Consider the following 17,489-nt stretch of genomic DNA (forward strand, 5'->3'; position numbering starts at 1 on the left):
TCCGCTGTGACATTTGATTTCCCCAATACCCTCCTGAGCAGTTACATTGTTTCCACCTTATAAGAAAGGTTGGTGTGAGCTGGGCATGTTGGCACCTGCCTGTACTCCCAGGCCTAGGGAGGCTATAGCAGGAGGATCACAAGTTCAGGGCTAGCCTGGGCTACACATTGAGAGCCTGTTTTGTTTTGTTTTTTTTTAACACAAGTGCTCTAGCAAAAATCTTTAGAGACACAAGTCTCTACAGGTTTGCTGTCTTAGAATAATGCCCAGGGAGACCTTTCTACTCCCTGCCAACACTTCCCACCCTGTGAATTCTGTCTTGATAACAGGTTTTAGAAAAGCAGCGTATGATTAAGTTGGCTCCCGGTGAGCTCATTGCCTCAATGGTGAGCACATTACTTGAGGTTTCCAGGAACCCAGTGCTGGTGGAGTGCTGCCTTGATGGGTCCCCGCCAGTGTTTGCTGAGGCTCCTTCGTAGTATTATACTAGGATCTACTTTGTGTCTTTATGCGACGGGAAGTCTTGAGAGGGAAACTTCCTTGTCTCTTTAGCTCCATACGGACCACTCCTTGGGCTAGGAACAGCACTGGGTGGTAAGAAATAACATCTTCACTTCCAAAAGGCTCGAGCTTAAGTCCTGGCTTTACTACTGATACAGCTGTGTGCGGTCTGAACGTGTCCCAAATATTCAAGAAAATTAATCAGCAACTGACCACATTGAGAGAGTTGGTGTAATTGGGTCCCAAGGATGAAGTACTCAGACAGGACCCAGAACCCTTGAGAGAGACGGTGAAGGGTCTCCTTCCACTCAACAAGAAGATATGGTCTCTCGCCATCGCCAAACGGTGGCACTTTGCTTATTAGCTCTCCAAACTCCAGACCTGTGGACAATAGGGCTCTGCTGCCTATGCATTACCCAGTCTGGTGCCTTTTACTATAGCAGGGCAAGCCGACTAAGACTTTGTGCGAATAAAGATTAATACCTCCCCTCTCTTTCCAGGGCTTGAAGGTTAAACAGGAGTCTAACGCTTATTTCACAAAAGGCCTCAGCCTGTCAATGGTTTGACTTACAGTTTTTCAAACGCACAACGGCGTGAAAGCAATAAGCATTCAGTGTAACCCCATACTTCATGTTTTGAATTTTTATCTTTTGCTGATCCAATTCCCTCTCTCTCTCTCTCTCTCTCTCTGTCTCTCTCTCTCTCTCTCTCTCGCTCTCTCTCTCTCGCTCTCTCTCTCGCTCTCTCTCTCTCTCTCTCTCTCTCTGGATGCTTGGCTTTAGCAGCAAGCCAAAGCGCCAGTCGGCCAGGCTATGTACCATGAGGGCAAAGGACTGACACTCCATGGCCACTCTGATGCTAAGCAAAGATGGTCACTCTGTTGGTTGTAGTAAATGCACTTTGGCCTGCAAGGCTTTAGCTTACCAGGGGTGATCAGGTGATGCTATGTTATGTAAAATGTCAGGTTCTGTTAAACCCAGCATAAGCTGAAGAACATCTGGATGTTCTAGTCTAATGAATGTTCTGGATATTTGTTCTCTCCCTTTTTCTTCCTTTGCACTGTTGGATCCAAACTGTGCAGTCCCAACTCTGAAGATCTGTGCATTTACTCTAATTTATTAATAAGGCTTTAATCAAGACAGACAGCGTCTCTTTCATAATGATTGCCTCTGGAAAGTGTAACTAAACAAAACGGAGGCATTTTGATTTGAGATCTCTCTCTCTCTCTCTCTCTCTCTCTCTCTCTCTCTCTCTCTCTCTCTCTCTCCCCTCTCCCTCCTTTTTCCTTCCTCCTCACCCCATCCCCACACACTCAGCACAACTGTCCACAAATGACAGCCCCGGTCCCAGAGCGTTGGACAAAGTTGTGTTGGAGTTCTTATTTTAGGTGGCTGCTGTTTGTCTACTTGTTGTTGTTTAGCAATAGACGATCATTTCCAGGGGAGATTAAGAAATAAGCTAAGAACAAAGGAAGGCACGCTTTTCCAAGAGGAGATCATTTTCTTGCTCTTTCTTCTTCTAATCTCAGGCTCCCAGGGAAGGAGGAGGAGTGAGAGAAGTAACACAGCCTGGTGCCGTGTGCTGCACGCTGTGTCTTTATGAAGCGTGGGGCCTTGCCTGGGTGGTAGGATAAACTCGGCAGCACTGGGAGGAGGGCCTTGTAGGTTCCCTGTATTAGGAAGACTGCATTACAGACCTATAAACGCTTGTGTGTGAGCCTCACTCAGACCCTGTCTGGCATTCTACACACACACACACAAACACGCACACACTGTGTGTGCTTTGGGATCCCTGGCAGGTTATGTTAAACCCAGGATACATAGAGGACCATCTCATTGTAAAGCACGCAGTTGTTTATTTAGCATCAAATACCTTCTGTTTTTCTGGACACCATCTCATATGCTAAATTATTCTCAGAAATTACAGCTAATGCGAACTTTTTTAAAAACCCACTTTGGATAGCTTATGGAATATATTTAGTGTCTCTTAGAGATGTATTTGTACGTATGTATGTATGTATATATGTATGTATGTAAGTGTGTGTGTGCGCCACATTTGTATGGGTGCCCATAGCGACCAGAAGAGGGCTTCAGGTCCTCTGGAGCTGGGTTACTGGCAGTTATGAGCCACCCACCATAGCTTCTGCTAACCAAGCATCCTCTGGAAGAAAAAGGACTCCTAACCACTGAGCCACCTTTCCAGCCGTATATTTACATTTTTATTAGTAAAATTAACTGATAACTTTCAAAGATTAAAAACAAATACACTATAATACAATATTGGAAAAAAAAAAAAAGAGCAAAATTAAGGTGAGTAGGTCGCCCAATTGTTGCTACCTGCCCCAAGTCCCCCTTTTCAAACATCAAACAAATGGACTCTCTCTGTGTCCATGTTAACAAAGAAGAGATTTGATACCACTTGAATCCTGTTTCTGCCCATTGCAGACCTTATATAAGCCATGGAGTCACCCACACTGTAAGCTGAAGCACAGTTCTCCAGAAAGAGACTGGCCTGGTGTCTGGACTATAAGGATTAGACGGGATCAGTGTCTGACAATACCAGATAATCAAGGGATTTCAGCAGAGCTCTGAAACCCTAAAGCAGACATCATCATGGGTAAGAGAGTGTGTTGAGCACCCCCTTATTGTTCTTCCTGTGAAATGGACGGCCCATGCTAGAACAAACAGTGTAAATATGGCTACGCTGCAGCTGCTTGTACTTGACGGGGCAGATGTTTCATATGGCTATATTTGTTTACTGGTGAATGTGGTTTTTGAGGTAAATTGGAGATGTATTACCTAGCTGTAGACTATCTAAGGAAGAACAAACTCTACAAGGCCACATGTTAAGTGAACTGAGGACCAAGTCATGAGCCATGAGCCAGGAGAAAGTTTACCCAGGCCCCCTGTTGTTTCTGTCCGCTGCTCCAGGAGACACCCCCATCCTTCCTGACAGTCCCAACAGCTGATCTCTCCTCCCATTCAGATAATTCCCCAGTTGTGGAGACCAAAGGTTGGTTTAGAATGTCTTCTTAAATTACTTCCCCGCAAACATGGTGGCAAAGACTACATTTTTTTTTTTTTTCAGTGCCAGGCAGCCATCTGTCTCTATCTGTCTCTAAGGCTTTGTTATTCCGGGTATTTTGTATAGATGGGATAACAAAAAACAAACAAACAAACAAACAAACAAAACCATCCTCTTTGTCTGGCTTTTTTCACTTAGCTGTTTCCAAAGCTCATCCGGCCTGTAGCATATCAAAATGCTTAGTTCCTCTTTATGATGATGTAACGGTCTCCTGCATGGGTCATGTTTTCTTTATCTGTTCATCAGTTGGTGTGCATTTGAGTAGTCACCCTCACCAGTGCTTATTATCTTTTTAATTATTGCCATCTTAGAAGATGTGTGTGTCCCACGAAAGCCTTCACTTACCAGGAAACTGGGACAGAGGGGAGGACATCCTATTGGGACTCTAAATGAGAGAAGCATGGGAGAATAACAAAGTAGAAGGATCCAGAGGGTCCTAGAAACCTACAAGTAGAACATTATGATAGGCAGATTTGGGCCCAGGGGTCCCGCTCAAACTAAGGCACCAGCCAAGGACAATACAGGCAGTAAACTTTAAACCCCTACCCAGATCTAGCCAATGGTCAGAATATTCTCTACAGTTGAGTGGAGAGTGGGGTATGACTTTCTCATGTACTCTGGTGCCTCACATTTGACCATGTCCCCTGGAGGGGGAGACCTGGTGGCACTCAGAGGAAGGACAGCAGGTTGCCAAGAAGAGACTTGATACCCTATGAGCATATACAGGGGGAGGTAATCCCCCTCAGGAATAGTCATAGGGGAGGGGAATAATGGGAAAATGGGGGGGGGAAGAATGGGAGGATACAAGGGATGGGATAAACATTGAGATGTAACAAGAATAAATTAATAAAAAAATTAAAAAAGAAAAGAAAAAGAAAAAAAAAGAAGATGTGTGGTGGTATCTTGTGATTTTAATTTGCATTTTTCCCAATGGTTAACAGTGGTGAGCATATATGTTCATTAGGCTTTGTATATTCTCTTTGGAAACCCACCTATTAGGATTCTTTTTACAACTTTAAACTGGCTTGTCTTTTTACGACAGAGTCACCTGTTTTGAGGTACAGTCTGAGGAGCTGTTCCCAGTCATTTAAGTCCTATTTTCTACCCTCCACAGGAGTTTTGATCTTTCAGATCATCTTCAGCGACCATCGGTCAGTTAGCTTCTGTTCCAACTCACAGCCCAGCGGACAAAACTGAGCACAGCCATCTGGAGACCATGACTTAGGTAGGGCGCTGTTAGTGACATGAGATCTGCTGGGGGGCGGGGGGTGGTGGGATTGACAAGTGGGGACTGGCAGGCTGAGCCGGATTTGTGAACTGGAGCAGGAAGGAATAGAAAAATCTAAGAAACAATTGCCCTTTCTTGCCATTTTCTTCTAAGATAAGATAGGTCATTGATCCCACTAAGTTACTCAAGTAAGACCCTTCTTTTCCTCAGTATTTTCTGCTTTGATCCCCAGCTGTGACTTCATCCCTCTGCCATCCTAGGTTAGGGTCCAAACACTCCACCGGTATTGTTTTTCTTTTTTTCTAAAAGATAAGGTATGTAAATAAAGTAAGGATCCTAATTCTATTAGCCAATCAATTTAATGATACATTTGTTTGCTGGGCAAGTTTAGTTTATATCTCATCGTACTAAGTCTGTACATGCTATTTCTCCCCACACCCTTTTGGTGTTTTGGTTTGGTTTGGTTTGGTTTGGTTATTTGAGACAAGGTTTCTCTGTGTATCCTTGGCTGTCCTGGATTCGCTTTGTAGACCAGGCTGGCCTTGAACTCACAGGGATCCACCTGTCTCTGCCTCCTGAGTGTTGGGATTAAAGGCGTGCGCCACTGCGCCCAGCTCTCCCCACCCCCTTTTAATCTTAGATATTTTAAAAAAGGAGTCTGGGAAGTAAGAATGTCACTTTCCCTGGGGACCTGAGGACAAGGGTTGATGGAGGCTGTTTTCTGCTGCTTCCTGAAAGTTGCCCCATGTGCATTCCTGTCATTGCTAAGGCCCCATCTTTCCCTTCCTAGGGCTGTCTGTCCCAGGACCATACCTTAGGTGACATGCACCTGTTATCCGAGCTCTTGGGAGGCTGAGGCAGGAGAATTGCTATGAGTTTGAGGCTAGCTTGGGCTACATGTGAGTTCTAGGCCAGCCTGAGCTAAAGTATGAGACCCTATGTCAAAAAAAAAGTATGTGGGGAGTGTATCTGAGAGGCATTAGGGAAGGAATGGGGGGGGGTGAATATGATGAAAATACATTGATGCATATATTAAATTCCCAATGAAATTAATAAAAAATACTTTTAAAAGTCCAAAAGAAAAGAAAAGCTAGATTGAAAGTTTTAAATTGACCACCTTACACTTACTATAAAAGAAATCGTCAGAATTTCATGGCTATTATGGTAAATTCCTACTGAATGTGTATCATCTGGTCCTGTGTGGCACGTAGAGGAGTGTTTGGTGTTGTTGGCTTTGACCTCATGAAACCCGTGTACTGAGTTGCCTAATGTCTATTTTTAAACACAATATTGACTCTCCTAATTACACACTAAGAAACTTAATATAGCAAAAGTGCTTGTCAGGTTAGCAACTACTTTCCAGGCGTTTTATGCTTTTGCTTTTTTTTTTTTTTTTTTTTTTTTTAAGGACATTGAAACTACCATTTTAAAATAGTAAAATTGGTGCCAGAGAGAGAAGTTGAAAACATGTGTTATATTTGCAGAGGACATGAGTTTGGTTCCTGGAACCTGTGTCAGGTGGCTTATACCCACCCATAACTCCAGCTCCAGGGGAATCCAACACCCTTTTCTGGCTTCTGCAGGCATCCACATACATGTGTGCATAGCCATAAACAGACAAATACACATACACATAAATTTAAAATTTTTACAATGATTAAAAACAAATCTTAAAGTAGTAAAATTATACTCAAATAAAGAGGAGTTGGTAAATGAATAACAGGCATCAGTTAAAGACGCATTATAAGGAGTACATGTCTTTATATATATGTATAACCTACTGTATGGTATGCACATTTATATATCATCTGAAGACAAACAGGCTAGCTGCCATAGGCCATGCTGGCACCCTCGCTTATATCCTGCAAGCTATCTGAAATTATGTAAATTCCTGAGTATTTTTTACCCTCCATTTTCTCTCTCACCAAATAAGGGTGAAAGCAATGCCTGTATTGTTGAACTATTATCTCATCTAAAAAACATTCAAGATAGCAAGTGACAGCGCTGTCCTTGGTCAAGTGTTGATTTCCCTTCCCTTCTCTGGGCCTCCGTCACTAGTCCCAAACACAAGAGGGTCAGGGAGATGACGTTAAAGCGTCCCCCTAGGGCAAGTGCCACCGGCAGGCAGGCTCTCCTGCCAAGTACATGACCAAACAGTGGCCGGCTTTTGCTGTGGATGGAGGGAGAAGAGTTGGCAGCAGGGACCCTGAGACTGAAAGACAACCACTTGGGATCCAAACCAGACCCCTACCTCAGCTCCCTAGGACCTACCTGACCGTGCAGTGACTTCAGTGGCCGTTAGAGACCTATCTACCCACTCTGGGGTCTAGAACAGATACCTTAGAAACTAGCTCTTTCGTTCGCTCCATGTTTGGCATGGAGTAGACCCGTAGTAAACAGCTGCTGAATGCTAAGGCTTGCCACTTGCTATGGATACTTTTCTGCAAGGGGAGGGGGGATTATTTCCCCCACAAGTCAAGTAATTCTAAGTATCCTGGTGAGATCAGTCACTAAGAGGTAGTTTGTGATGAACACAAACATCTTACGTTGTTAAATTCACAAACAAAAACTAGAAATCTATACGGCACAGAAATGACGAGTGATTTTGTTTTTTTCCTAGCATGTGAGTTTTCCTAAAGAAAATCATGTAAAAATGAGGCATAGGAGGTCTGCGGGTGAGTGGCTTTTGAGACATTGCTCGGTAGATGGAGCAATGGCGGTTGATCTTCCCACATAGGTTGGACTTCACCAGATCAGTGTATAGAGTTTTTATACTGAAGGCATTCCAGTTGGCTTAAGAGAGACTTCTCAGAGCAAAAGCCAAAGGCTGTACTTATCCCTCCTCTCCCATCTGGCTCTGGGTTCAGTCTAGGGGTGGCTTTAGGTCAAGCCACAGAAGTCAGGGATGTTCCCTGCATACGACATAACTGAATGATCCTTCAGTACTTGTCACTGTCCCCTCCAAGCTACTGTCTTTCTAGAGTCACTGCGCATTGCCAACCCCTAGCTACACAAGTGGCCAACAACCAGCAAGTCTACTGGATCCAAGTTCAATATCCCAATTACATTTGCTTCTTAAAGAAGCCTGATGTGTTCACGTTCAGCACTCATTCCCTCACACATTCACTCACTCCATCAACCACTATGCTCAACCCTGTGTTATCCCGAGTGGTTCTGGATGATACTAGAAAGTGTACAGCGGCGATTAGCAGCAGCACAGGAGCTGGGAGCGGGAACCTGAGGCGTGTTAACTACTCATACACACACCATGCTTGGTCCACTAGTCTCCCCAGCTAGTATCACTCTAGGGAACCATCCTAACTCTAACTTAGGCCAAGAGTCTTTTTCCTTCCTTTTTGATTAATACCTTAATAATGTTGTGCTGGGAGTAACTGCTTCCCCTCCCCAGACTATGAACTCCTCAGTGCTATAATTTTTATGTCCCTAATATCTGGCACATGAACTGGCATAGCCTCTTCATTATCGGTGAACGTGTTGTCCCACAGATTCCATAATGCTGGCTAATTTCTACATGGTGTCACGTCTGTGTTGCTCAGTGTGGTTGGCCCCACATCACATATGGCTACAGAGCCCTTGAAACATGTATGCCAAAGGGAAGGGGAACCGAGATGTGCTCTCAAATAAAATGTACACCATACAAAACACAATGTAAACTGCCCAACAGCTGTGTTTTACAAATATTTGTTACATATAGTACCTTAATTATTGTAGTACACAAAATATATCATTAAAAATTATTTCATCTAGGGTTTTGTTTTTGTTTTTGTTTTTTCATTTTAGTGGCCACTTCAAATGTCAAATTAGCACCAGGCTGTGGTGGCACACGCCTTTAATACCAGCACTAGGGAAGCAAAGGGCAGGCAGATCTCTGAGTTTGAGGTCAGCCTGGTCTACAGAGTATGTTCCAGGACAGCCAGGGCTATACAGAAAAACTCTGTTTCAAAAAAAGGAAGAAAGGAAGGCTAAATTATCCATGTGGTTGACATTTTATTTCTATTGGCTGATGCTGGACCGACAAACAGTTCTTTTCATGCACAAATCACAGCCAGTCTCCTGCATCTGTCTCTCAGTTTCCTTGACTTGGGAGAAATGATTTGGTTCTAACGTCTGTCTGAGCAGTGCCACACTTTCCGTGAGCCAGCGCTTAGAACAGCCAGGGGACATGGCAGAATTCTGTTTGTCGCCGCTCTCTCAGATGCCCTCCACTTTAGAAGGTTTGCTGTTTTCAATGGGGGGAAAACGTAGTCACAATTCTTGCGCTGTTCCTCGCTGGTCAGTCAAAGTCTCACCAAGGGCATGTGTTGCCATGCAGCCAGCACTTGAACAGCTCCTAGCTTTCTGGTTCCAAGGGCCTGGGTTTTATCCTCTCCTCCCCCTCCCCCTCAGCCTCTGGTATCCTAGGCAGCCAAGTACCTCCACCCCCACCCCCAGGCTTTCCACTGACCTCAGAAGAGGGCTAGCTCGAATAACACACTTGTCAGAACACCTTGGGAAGCAGACTGCTGAAAGACAGCACACAAATAGACATGTGACACCGTGTGCCGTGCACTGATAAAGATGACCCTCATCTCCCAGGAGATTGCTTCCCTAGAACAATGAGTTAGTTGCGTTGGAATGCCATTAGGAAATTTAATGCTATCAGCACAGATTGGCATGTTTTACAAGGCCCTGCCAATGCTGCAATGGAATGCGATTCTGCAGTTTTAGGTACTGCTGTAAAACGCCCCCCCCCCCCATGCTTACATAGAGAAAATTAACCTTGGCCCATGGAGGCTGCTTTAAAACAGAAACAGTCTACACTTCCTGAGTGATTGGTAGGAAAGGCTTTAGACAGAAACCAACAAAACAAAGATAATCTGAGAGTCTGTTGACACATCTCTCTGCATAAACCAGGCACTGTGGGCTTGAAACTAGGTACTTGCTTGTACCTGGTATGCATTCTAAATATTTAGCCGAACGGCAGTGTGAACCCACTGGCGTTTAGTCTTTAAGGAAACACTGCAATCACTATTCTAAAAAAGTGTTTTGTTTTGAGTCCTGAATGGCAATGCTAGATGGAGCACAGCTTTTTAGTTTCACTCAGAATAAAATCTAGGCCCTGAGCACACCCTGTGAGGCCCTACCTGGTCTACAACCCAGACATATGTGGGGGTGTGGGAGAGGGTGTGGTGCGTGTTTATGGGAGCAGATGGTTGCACATGTGTGTGCAGGGAGAAACCAGAAGTCAGGATTGGGTACCCTCCTTAATTACCCCCCCTCTTTTTTTGAGACATGGTTTCTTTGTGTTAGCCTTGGCTGTCCTGGACTCTCTTTGTAGACCAAGTTGGCTTCGAACTCAGTGATCCTCCCAAGTGCTGGGATTACAGGTGTGCACTCCCAGCTAATCGCCCTTTCTATAGTAAAGCAGAATATTCCACTTGAGCCCAGAGCTCAAAGATCTGGCTAGACTGGCTAGCCAGCTTGGCCCAGGGATGCTGTGTCTCATCTCCTGAGCTCTGGGATTACAGGCAGGCCCTGCATGTATGATGAAGACCCAGTTCAGTTCCCCCCACTATCATGACGAGGGCTTTACCCACTAAGCCGTCTCCCCAGCCCCAAACCTGCAGCCCAGGTTTCCTGCACTCTCCTTTGACAACCCTCCCCTTTGCTCACTCCGCTCCGGCAGCCTGATCCTCTTGTGCCGCTATGCCAACCAGACATCCCACCCCAAAGGCCATTGCACCTGCTCTTCCACTTGCCAGAGTCATATTTCTTCAGCCTTGGCTCAAATATGGGCTGGCAGAGAGGCGTTCTGTGCTGTCCTATCCCACACATCACCACCTTTATCCTGTTATAGTCATCCCCATAGGATTTACATCCTTCTGGGACATTATAGATCATCCGTTTACTCATCTCCAAACTGGAGAGCCACTTTTAGGAGGTGCACACTTTGTTCCCTCTACTCACTGAATCATCTTTTGGGCCTAGGAAGTACCTGGCACACCATAGGACGCGACAAGTATCTGCAGATGGAACAGACTAGTGAGCATTGGGCTGGTGCCCCAGTACCCGGGTCTAATCTAAGTCCTACCAATAGAAAACGAGGGCTGGAAGAGATGGCTCAGCGGTTAAGAGCACTGACTGCTCTTCCAGAGGTCATGAGTTCAATTCCCAGCAACCACATGGTGGCTCACAACCATCCACAATGAGATCTGGTGCCCTCTTCTGGCCTGCAGTACATGCAGGCATAATACTGTATACATAATAAATAAATAAATATTAAAAAAAAAAAAAAAAAGAAAGAAAGAAAGCGGTTCTGCTTTGAAAAACTGTCCCTTGACACTAGGTTTCTGCATCTGTAAAATGACTGGCTGGGAACAGAAGTTCCAGTGGCCTCTCCTGGCTCTGAGAGACCTGTAGGTTTTATTGATCTGCTTTGGCAGGTGGTTTTAGATAAGATTTTAGCAACACTGTTTTCTTTTCATATGCATAAAGTGCCGAGCCTTCTGGGACACCTCATTATGACCCCCCAAATCCTCTTCCAGGGGCGTGGCTTCTCAAGCCCTTCCATCTGGGAAGGAACCTAGGATTTTCTCTGCAGTCTGAGGTGCTTCATACAGAACCTGCCCTCCAGCCTTTCGACAGTTAATAACATGATTGTGGTTTTCTGTCACTTCACCCAGAACATGCGTTCCTTGAGGACAATGATAAACTCTGGATGACTTTGTCTGCGGCACATTCCACAACCGCTGGCTCTCCACAGATAGTCACTGCATAAGCACAGACAAGCTCAGCTGGAACAGAACCACTGCTCGGCTGAAAGCTGGAACGTCTCTTTCCCCTCACTAATGAACGGCAGGCAGAAGTAGGGTTTGTTTCTGGTCATGACTTACCCGAGGGCTGATAAGAAACTAAAATTTGCAGGGAGCTACTACTGAGAGTCAGGTATGCCCTCACGCTTTCTCAATTTATTTAACCCTTGTGACAGCCTGAGAGTTAGGAACTAGAACTGCCCTAAGGTCAGCAGCATAGCCCACTCGTAGAGCACTTGCCTAGCATGAGAGACAGCGGCCAGGGAAAGAATTGGTTCCTTTAATGATAAGGATGAGCTTTCTGAACTCTAGAGGCATTTTTGTTGTTAGAAGGGATATTTTTGTTGATCCTACATGTGCATTCACTGAAGAAAAAAAAGCTGAGGAACTGGAGAGATGGCTCAGAGGTTAAGAGCACTGGCTGATCTTCCAAAGGTCCTGAGTTCAATTCCCAGCAACCACATGGTGGCTCATAACTATCTATAATGAGATCTAGTGACCTCTTCTGGCATGCAGGCACACATGCAGGCGGAATACTATATAATCAATCAATAAATAAATGTTAAAAAAAAAAAAAAACCTGAGATGTTCAAAAGAAGTTCTACTTGATCATTATCTCATCACTCAGAAATAATCGCTATCAACCTTGTTAAACCTTACTCTCTTTTATCTTATGTTTGACATCTGTCCTAGTTTGCTTTCTATTGCTGTGATAGGCACCATGACCAAAATCAGCCTGGGGAGAAAAGGGTTCTTAAGCTTCCTCCACTGAGGGAAGTCAGGGCAGGAACTCAAACAGGAACCTGGAAGCAGGAACTGAGCAGACATCATAGAGGGATGCTGCTTACTGGCTTGCTCTCCATGGCTTGCTTGGCCATTGTTCTTATACAGTCAGGACCACTTTGCCATTCCCCATGAATCATCAATCAAGAAAATGTCCCACAGACCAGTCTGAGGGAGATGTTTCCTGAACTGAGTTTCTCCCTTAACAACCCTACCTTGTGTCAAGTTGACAAAAATTTAACCAGTACAAACATCATTTTATATTATACTACGATCACTTTGTGGCTCAGTAAGAGTCTATCAGACAAATACACCATCAACCGTTCTGTTAGCACTGCTTAGACTATTTTCACTTTTAAGCTTGTATATAATTCTCAATTACAAATTTTAGTTTTTAACGCTAGGGAGAAGGCTCAGCTGATAAGGCGCCAGCTGCATGAGTAATGAGTACCCTCACTTCAGATCCGTAGCCTCCACATAAAAGCTGGTCACAGCAATGCCATCTGTAACTCTAACAGAGACAAGTGGCGCCCTGGAGCTCACTGGCCAGGCAGCCTAGCTAAGTAAGTGGTCTCCAGGCTCAGTGAGAGATCTTGTCTCAAAAAGCAAGGTAGAGAGTGACCCAGAAATCCAACATTGACCTCTGATCTCTACACCCACACAATGGGTTTGTAACTGTTGTTTCTGGCCTTTCACAAAACCTAGACAACATCTGTGCTTAAGGAGGGTGAAAACTCTACCTTGGTACAGAGATGAGATCTTCTTTCTTTCTTAAGTAACCTCTGAAAGTAAAAGCTAAGTGGGTGTTCCCCTTAGGACAGCCATTCCCAGCCTCCCTAACACTGTGACCCTTAATACAGTTCCTCATGTTGTGGTGAGCCTCAACAATAAGATTATTTTCACTGCTACTTCATAGTTGTAATTTTGCTGTTATATCTGTATTTTATGATGGCCTCAGGTGAACCTTGTGAAAGGGTCGTTTGACCCACAAGTTGAGAAATGCACCCCTAAGGTAAGGGAGGACCCCCCTTGTCAAAGCCTCCTCCTGATTTGCTGTGTACACATGCTGGCTCACACGGCATCTTATGATTTCTTGCTTTTTTTTTTTTTTTTTTTTTTTTAATTTATCCTTAGTGAATGATACCAGGCTCCAGTTTTCTCCTCTAGAACAGGACAATAGTCTTGTTACCCTCCTGGGAGGGTTTAACATGAGGCAACATAGGTAAATACTTGGCACTGACCTGGCACAACAAGGCCCTCTCCTGAGTGCAAATCTTCTGTAAATGAGTCCAAGGAAGGATGCTGACACTGACTCTCACCTTCCATCTCCTAGAGCCTATTTTAAACTTCACGCCATGTTTACAATCTCACACGCAGTGAGACCGGTTTGATTCCTGACCACAGTGAGGTGTGAGAGATACAGGGACCCTCTATTGCCCTGCATCTAATTACAGCTATTGCCCCTCTCCTGACACCCCCAGCACGGTCTACACTCTTCCTTTTATGGAGCCTCTTCATAGGAACTCTCCAGGCATCCCACTTCCCAATCGGCCTGTCAAACTACTCCGACTGTAGTGTGCGCTCTCGAATGCTGTTCGGTTTATTCCCCATCTAGGTAAAAAAAAAAAAAAGATGGTTTCCCAGGTCTCCTTAGCCGCTTCTGCTTCTTCTGACTCGTTTCCTTGCAGTGTCTACTTTACCACCTACAGTCAGAACAGGCTGAAGTTACCTCAGATGAATTATAGTTTCACTTGAAGCTCTTAGCTTTTGGCAAAGGCCAACCCAAAAGTGGGCATGGTGGCACATGCCTGTAATTCCAGCACTCGGGAGGCAGAGGCAGGTGGATTCCTGTGAGTTCTAGGCCAGCCTGGTCTACAAAGCGAGTCCAGGACAACCAAGGCTACACAGAGAAACCCTGTCTCAAAACAAACAAACAAACAAACAAACAAACAAACAAAGTGGTGCTTAAGGCTGTCAGAAGACCAGACTGTAGTGTAGAGGAGCTTCTTGTTATTTGGGGGAAAATATTGTCTGGCCAAGGAGATGAGCACCCCATCCATAACTCGAAGTCTCATCTCTATGTGCCTAGGAATCTCTGCCACCCCACCCCCACTCCTCTTCCATTTCCCATAGGCACCTTCTCCTCTGTCCTTCCTTTCCCCATCTCCTGCCCATCTCCTGAAGTCCCGGCTGTAGCCAGTACTCCACTCTAGGGGTTCCTCCCTCCCTCTGCCCGTGCCCAGTAGCCAAGCTTTATTCTCCACACAAGTCCAGCTTCTTTAGCAGACAGTCAGAGGCTCCTCACAATTTCTCTTTTCCCCTCAAAGTTCTTGAGGGCAGAGCTTGTCTCCTTCTAGGTATTTGCTTGGAAAGTATGGAACTGATGATTCAAGATTTCCAGCTGACTATTTCCCTAATTAGCAGGCCCCTGTTTGTGCACTCGGGGCTACATGTATATGTATGTGGAGACCCACTCCACACGAACAATTTACCTTAAAAAACAAAAAACAAACAAACAACAACAACAAAAAAAAAAACAGGGTCACCTCCGGCTGGAACTCATTAAATAGGCGCAGCTGACTGGACAGTGAGCCCCCCCCCCCCCACCCGCGGGTAATTCTGTCTGCCGAACATAATAGAGACCACAAGCACAAGCCACCATGCTGGGCTTTTCCTCAGTGGTCCAGGTAACGACGACGGGACTTGGGGGTTGACCTCAAGTTCTTGTGCGTACAAGGCAAGCACTTTGCCAGCTGAGCCACCTCCCCAGCGTTTTATGTTACTTTTCGGCTACTTCAACTTCTGTCTGCTCTTCTGGCCTTGGTTGGGCGTTCTGCAATGGTAAATACTCACTTGCCACCGGCAAGGCCTTCTCATAGGAGTATCCCGGAAGAGTCAACATTAACTGACACGTGCTTAGGATAAAACAAAACACCTGGCCTTCATGATTCCTTCCTCTAAGAAATGTATGGAGTGTTTGCACCAAAATAAAGTTTCCCTACAGCAAACTAGCTCAGTGCCATAACTCCAGGAGGCCGCCAGACCTTTGAAGGTAATGGACAGAGCCTTCTCTTTACTTTCAGACCCCTCCCCGAGCTCAGGCAGGCAAGACTGATGCAGCTCAGGGAGCCAGAGGCAAGCATTCCAGCACAGTTTTGCGGTTAGGCAGAACCCCAAGTTAAGTCTCCAAGAATAAATGAGCAAGTCACAAGGAACTGGGAGGCGGGGGTGGGGGTGGGGGCCGACTGTGAACTTTGCTGCAGGCGGACCTGTCACTCCGGCTGACAGCACGAACCTTCCACCTTCAAGTTTTTAAAGAAGGCTGCGCGCCCCAGACAGAGTGGCTCCGGGAAAATGAACTCCCGAGGTTGGAAAGGGAACGGAAAAGCCTTGGGGGCGGCCAGCGGCCTGACGAGTCACCCGTGGGGTGGGCAGCTTCGTCAGGGCCGGGGGGAGGTGGGGGTGGAGGGGGAGGACCAGCACCGGCTCAGGATACCTGGCGTCGGGCTCCTCCTCCGACTCGGCCTCCTCCTCCTCCTCGCCCTCCGACTCCTCTTCAGTCTCCAGCTCCTGGGCCACCTCCTCGTCGTCTGCACCCCAGCTGAGGAAGGCCTCGGCAGCTTGTCTGCTGTCGCCGCTCGCCATCGCGCCTGTCCAGGCCGGAGTCGGAGCTGCCCGCGCCGCGCCCGGTGTTCTCCGTCTGACTGAACTGTGCGCAGGCCAGCGGGGTTGCTCGGGTTCCCAGCGCGCGGGGCGGGGCGTGGCGCCCCCAGCCCTTAAAATAGAAGGCGTCAAGAAAGTTTCGCCATGGAGTTTCTGAGGCCCGGGCTCAGCTTCCCCTGGTCTCCGTCGCCTGCCAACTTCCCCGCCCGTTTTGGCAGATCTTAGGCGGCCTTTGGGACCAGGGCAGATAGCAGTGCTGAGGGCTGCACCTGGCCAATGCAGGCCAGCCTTCCATCCAGTGAGCTGGTGGGTTTTACACTTCCAGCTGAGCTGCAAGAGGGCTCTTTTATTCCAAATGAGGCAGCACTCGGACAGGTTCTTGTTTCCGTTATTCCTGAGAAGATAACGTTATGGTGCCAGTTTGTGGATAGCCTAAGGTCCCACTGCTTGTACAGTGACAATGGGAAACTCATTATTGGCGAGATGTCACTGGATCATGTAAAGCCAGTGCTTAACCTCTCGACCACTGCTCTAGGACTAAAGCCCAAGATCCTCCTCGAGATCAAACCCTGACTAATCCACTTTTAGAAATCAGGTATTTACACCGTATCAAATGAATTCCATTTGCCTGAAAGGCCCCGCCTGTTCACTTATTCAAGATCACCACCTTCCTCTGAAATCTCCAGGTTTGAACTTGCTGCTCCTCTCAAAGCAGGCTATGGAGTATGCTGATACCTAGGAGACTGTGTGTTCATCTTGGGCCACCACCCAGTTCTTGTGAATGAATGCTTCTGCAAAGGCCGAGACCTGTTGAGTAGTTCAACGGGCTGCACTCTTTTCTGAGGAGGTTTCGCTAGATCTCCAAACCTTTAGCTACAGCAGATTCTACTTAACAGTTGTTAAACGAGACAGGAAGGGAAGGTAGTATTCTCCAGTTACACTAGCCTGTTTGCTGTACACTGAGGACAAAGGTGTAGATAGGCAGACTCTTTACCATTGATTTGGCCACGACTCTATTTTCAAACCAACCCAAAACTTACAGAGTCCACACTTTTAACAGTAACAACAGTTTAATACAGACATAATGGAAAAATCAACACACACAAATAAAATGTAGTATTCACACAAAATTGAAAATAGTTTCCTACTGAGGAGATAGATAGCTCAGTGGGTGAAGCACTTGCCTAGCAGGCACAGGTTGAGTTCAATCCCCAGCACTGGTGTGTCTGTGTGTGTGTGTGTGTGTGTGTGTGTGTAAGCAACTGCCTCATATATTAACAGCCCACTTGCCAGATATGTCTGGACTGCCACAAATACATGATCTTCAGTGCTGGCCCATCAGTTCCAAGACGCACATTTCTTAGCTTTCTAGCCTATTCAACAAACCAGCTCAAAAATAGTGGAGTGGGGCCGTTGAA

The 17,489-nt window shown here is 46.0% G+C and overlaps 1 protein-coding gene across 1 annotated transcript in view; it reads right to left on the reverse strand.

Annotated features, from left to right (window-relative positions):
• Positions 1-16,159, reverse strand: part of Cmya5 (cardiomyopathy associated 5) — a 92,641-nt gene extending 76,482 nt beyond the window's left edge. Inside the window, exon 1 of the mRNA XM_051172268.1 lies at positions 15,905-16,159. Coding sequence (XP_051028225.1) covers positions 15,905-16,053 — 149 coding nt within the window. The 5' untranslated portion in view covers positions 16,054-16,159. The remainder of the gene's footprint in view (positions 1-15,904) is intronic.
• Positions 16,160-17,489: the final 1,330 nt, after the last annotated feature.

Source organism: Acomys russatus, chromosome 30 (assembly GCF_903995435.1).
Source record: "Acomys russatus chromosome 30, mAcoRus1.1, whole genome shotgun sequence".
Lineage (NCBI taxonomy): Eukaryota > Metazoa > Chordata > Mammalia > Rodentia > Muridae > Acomys > Acomys russatus.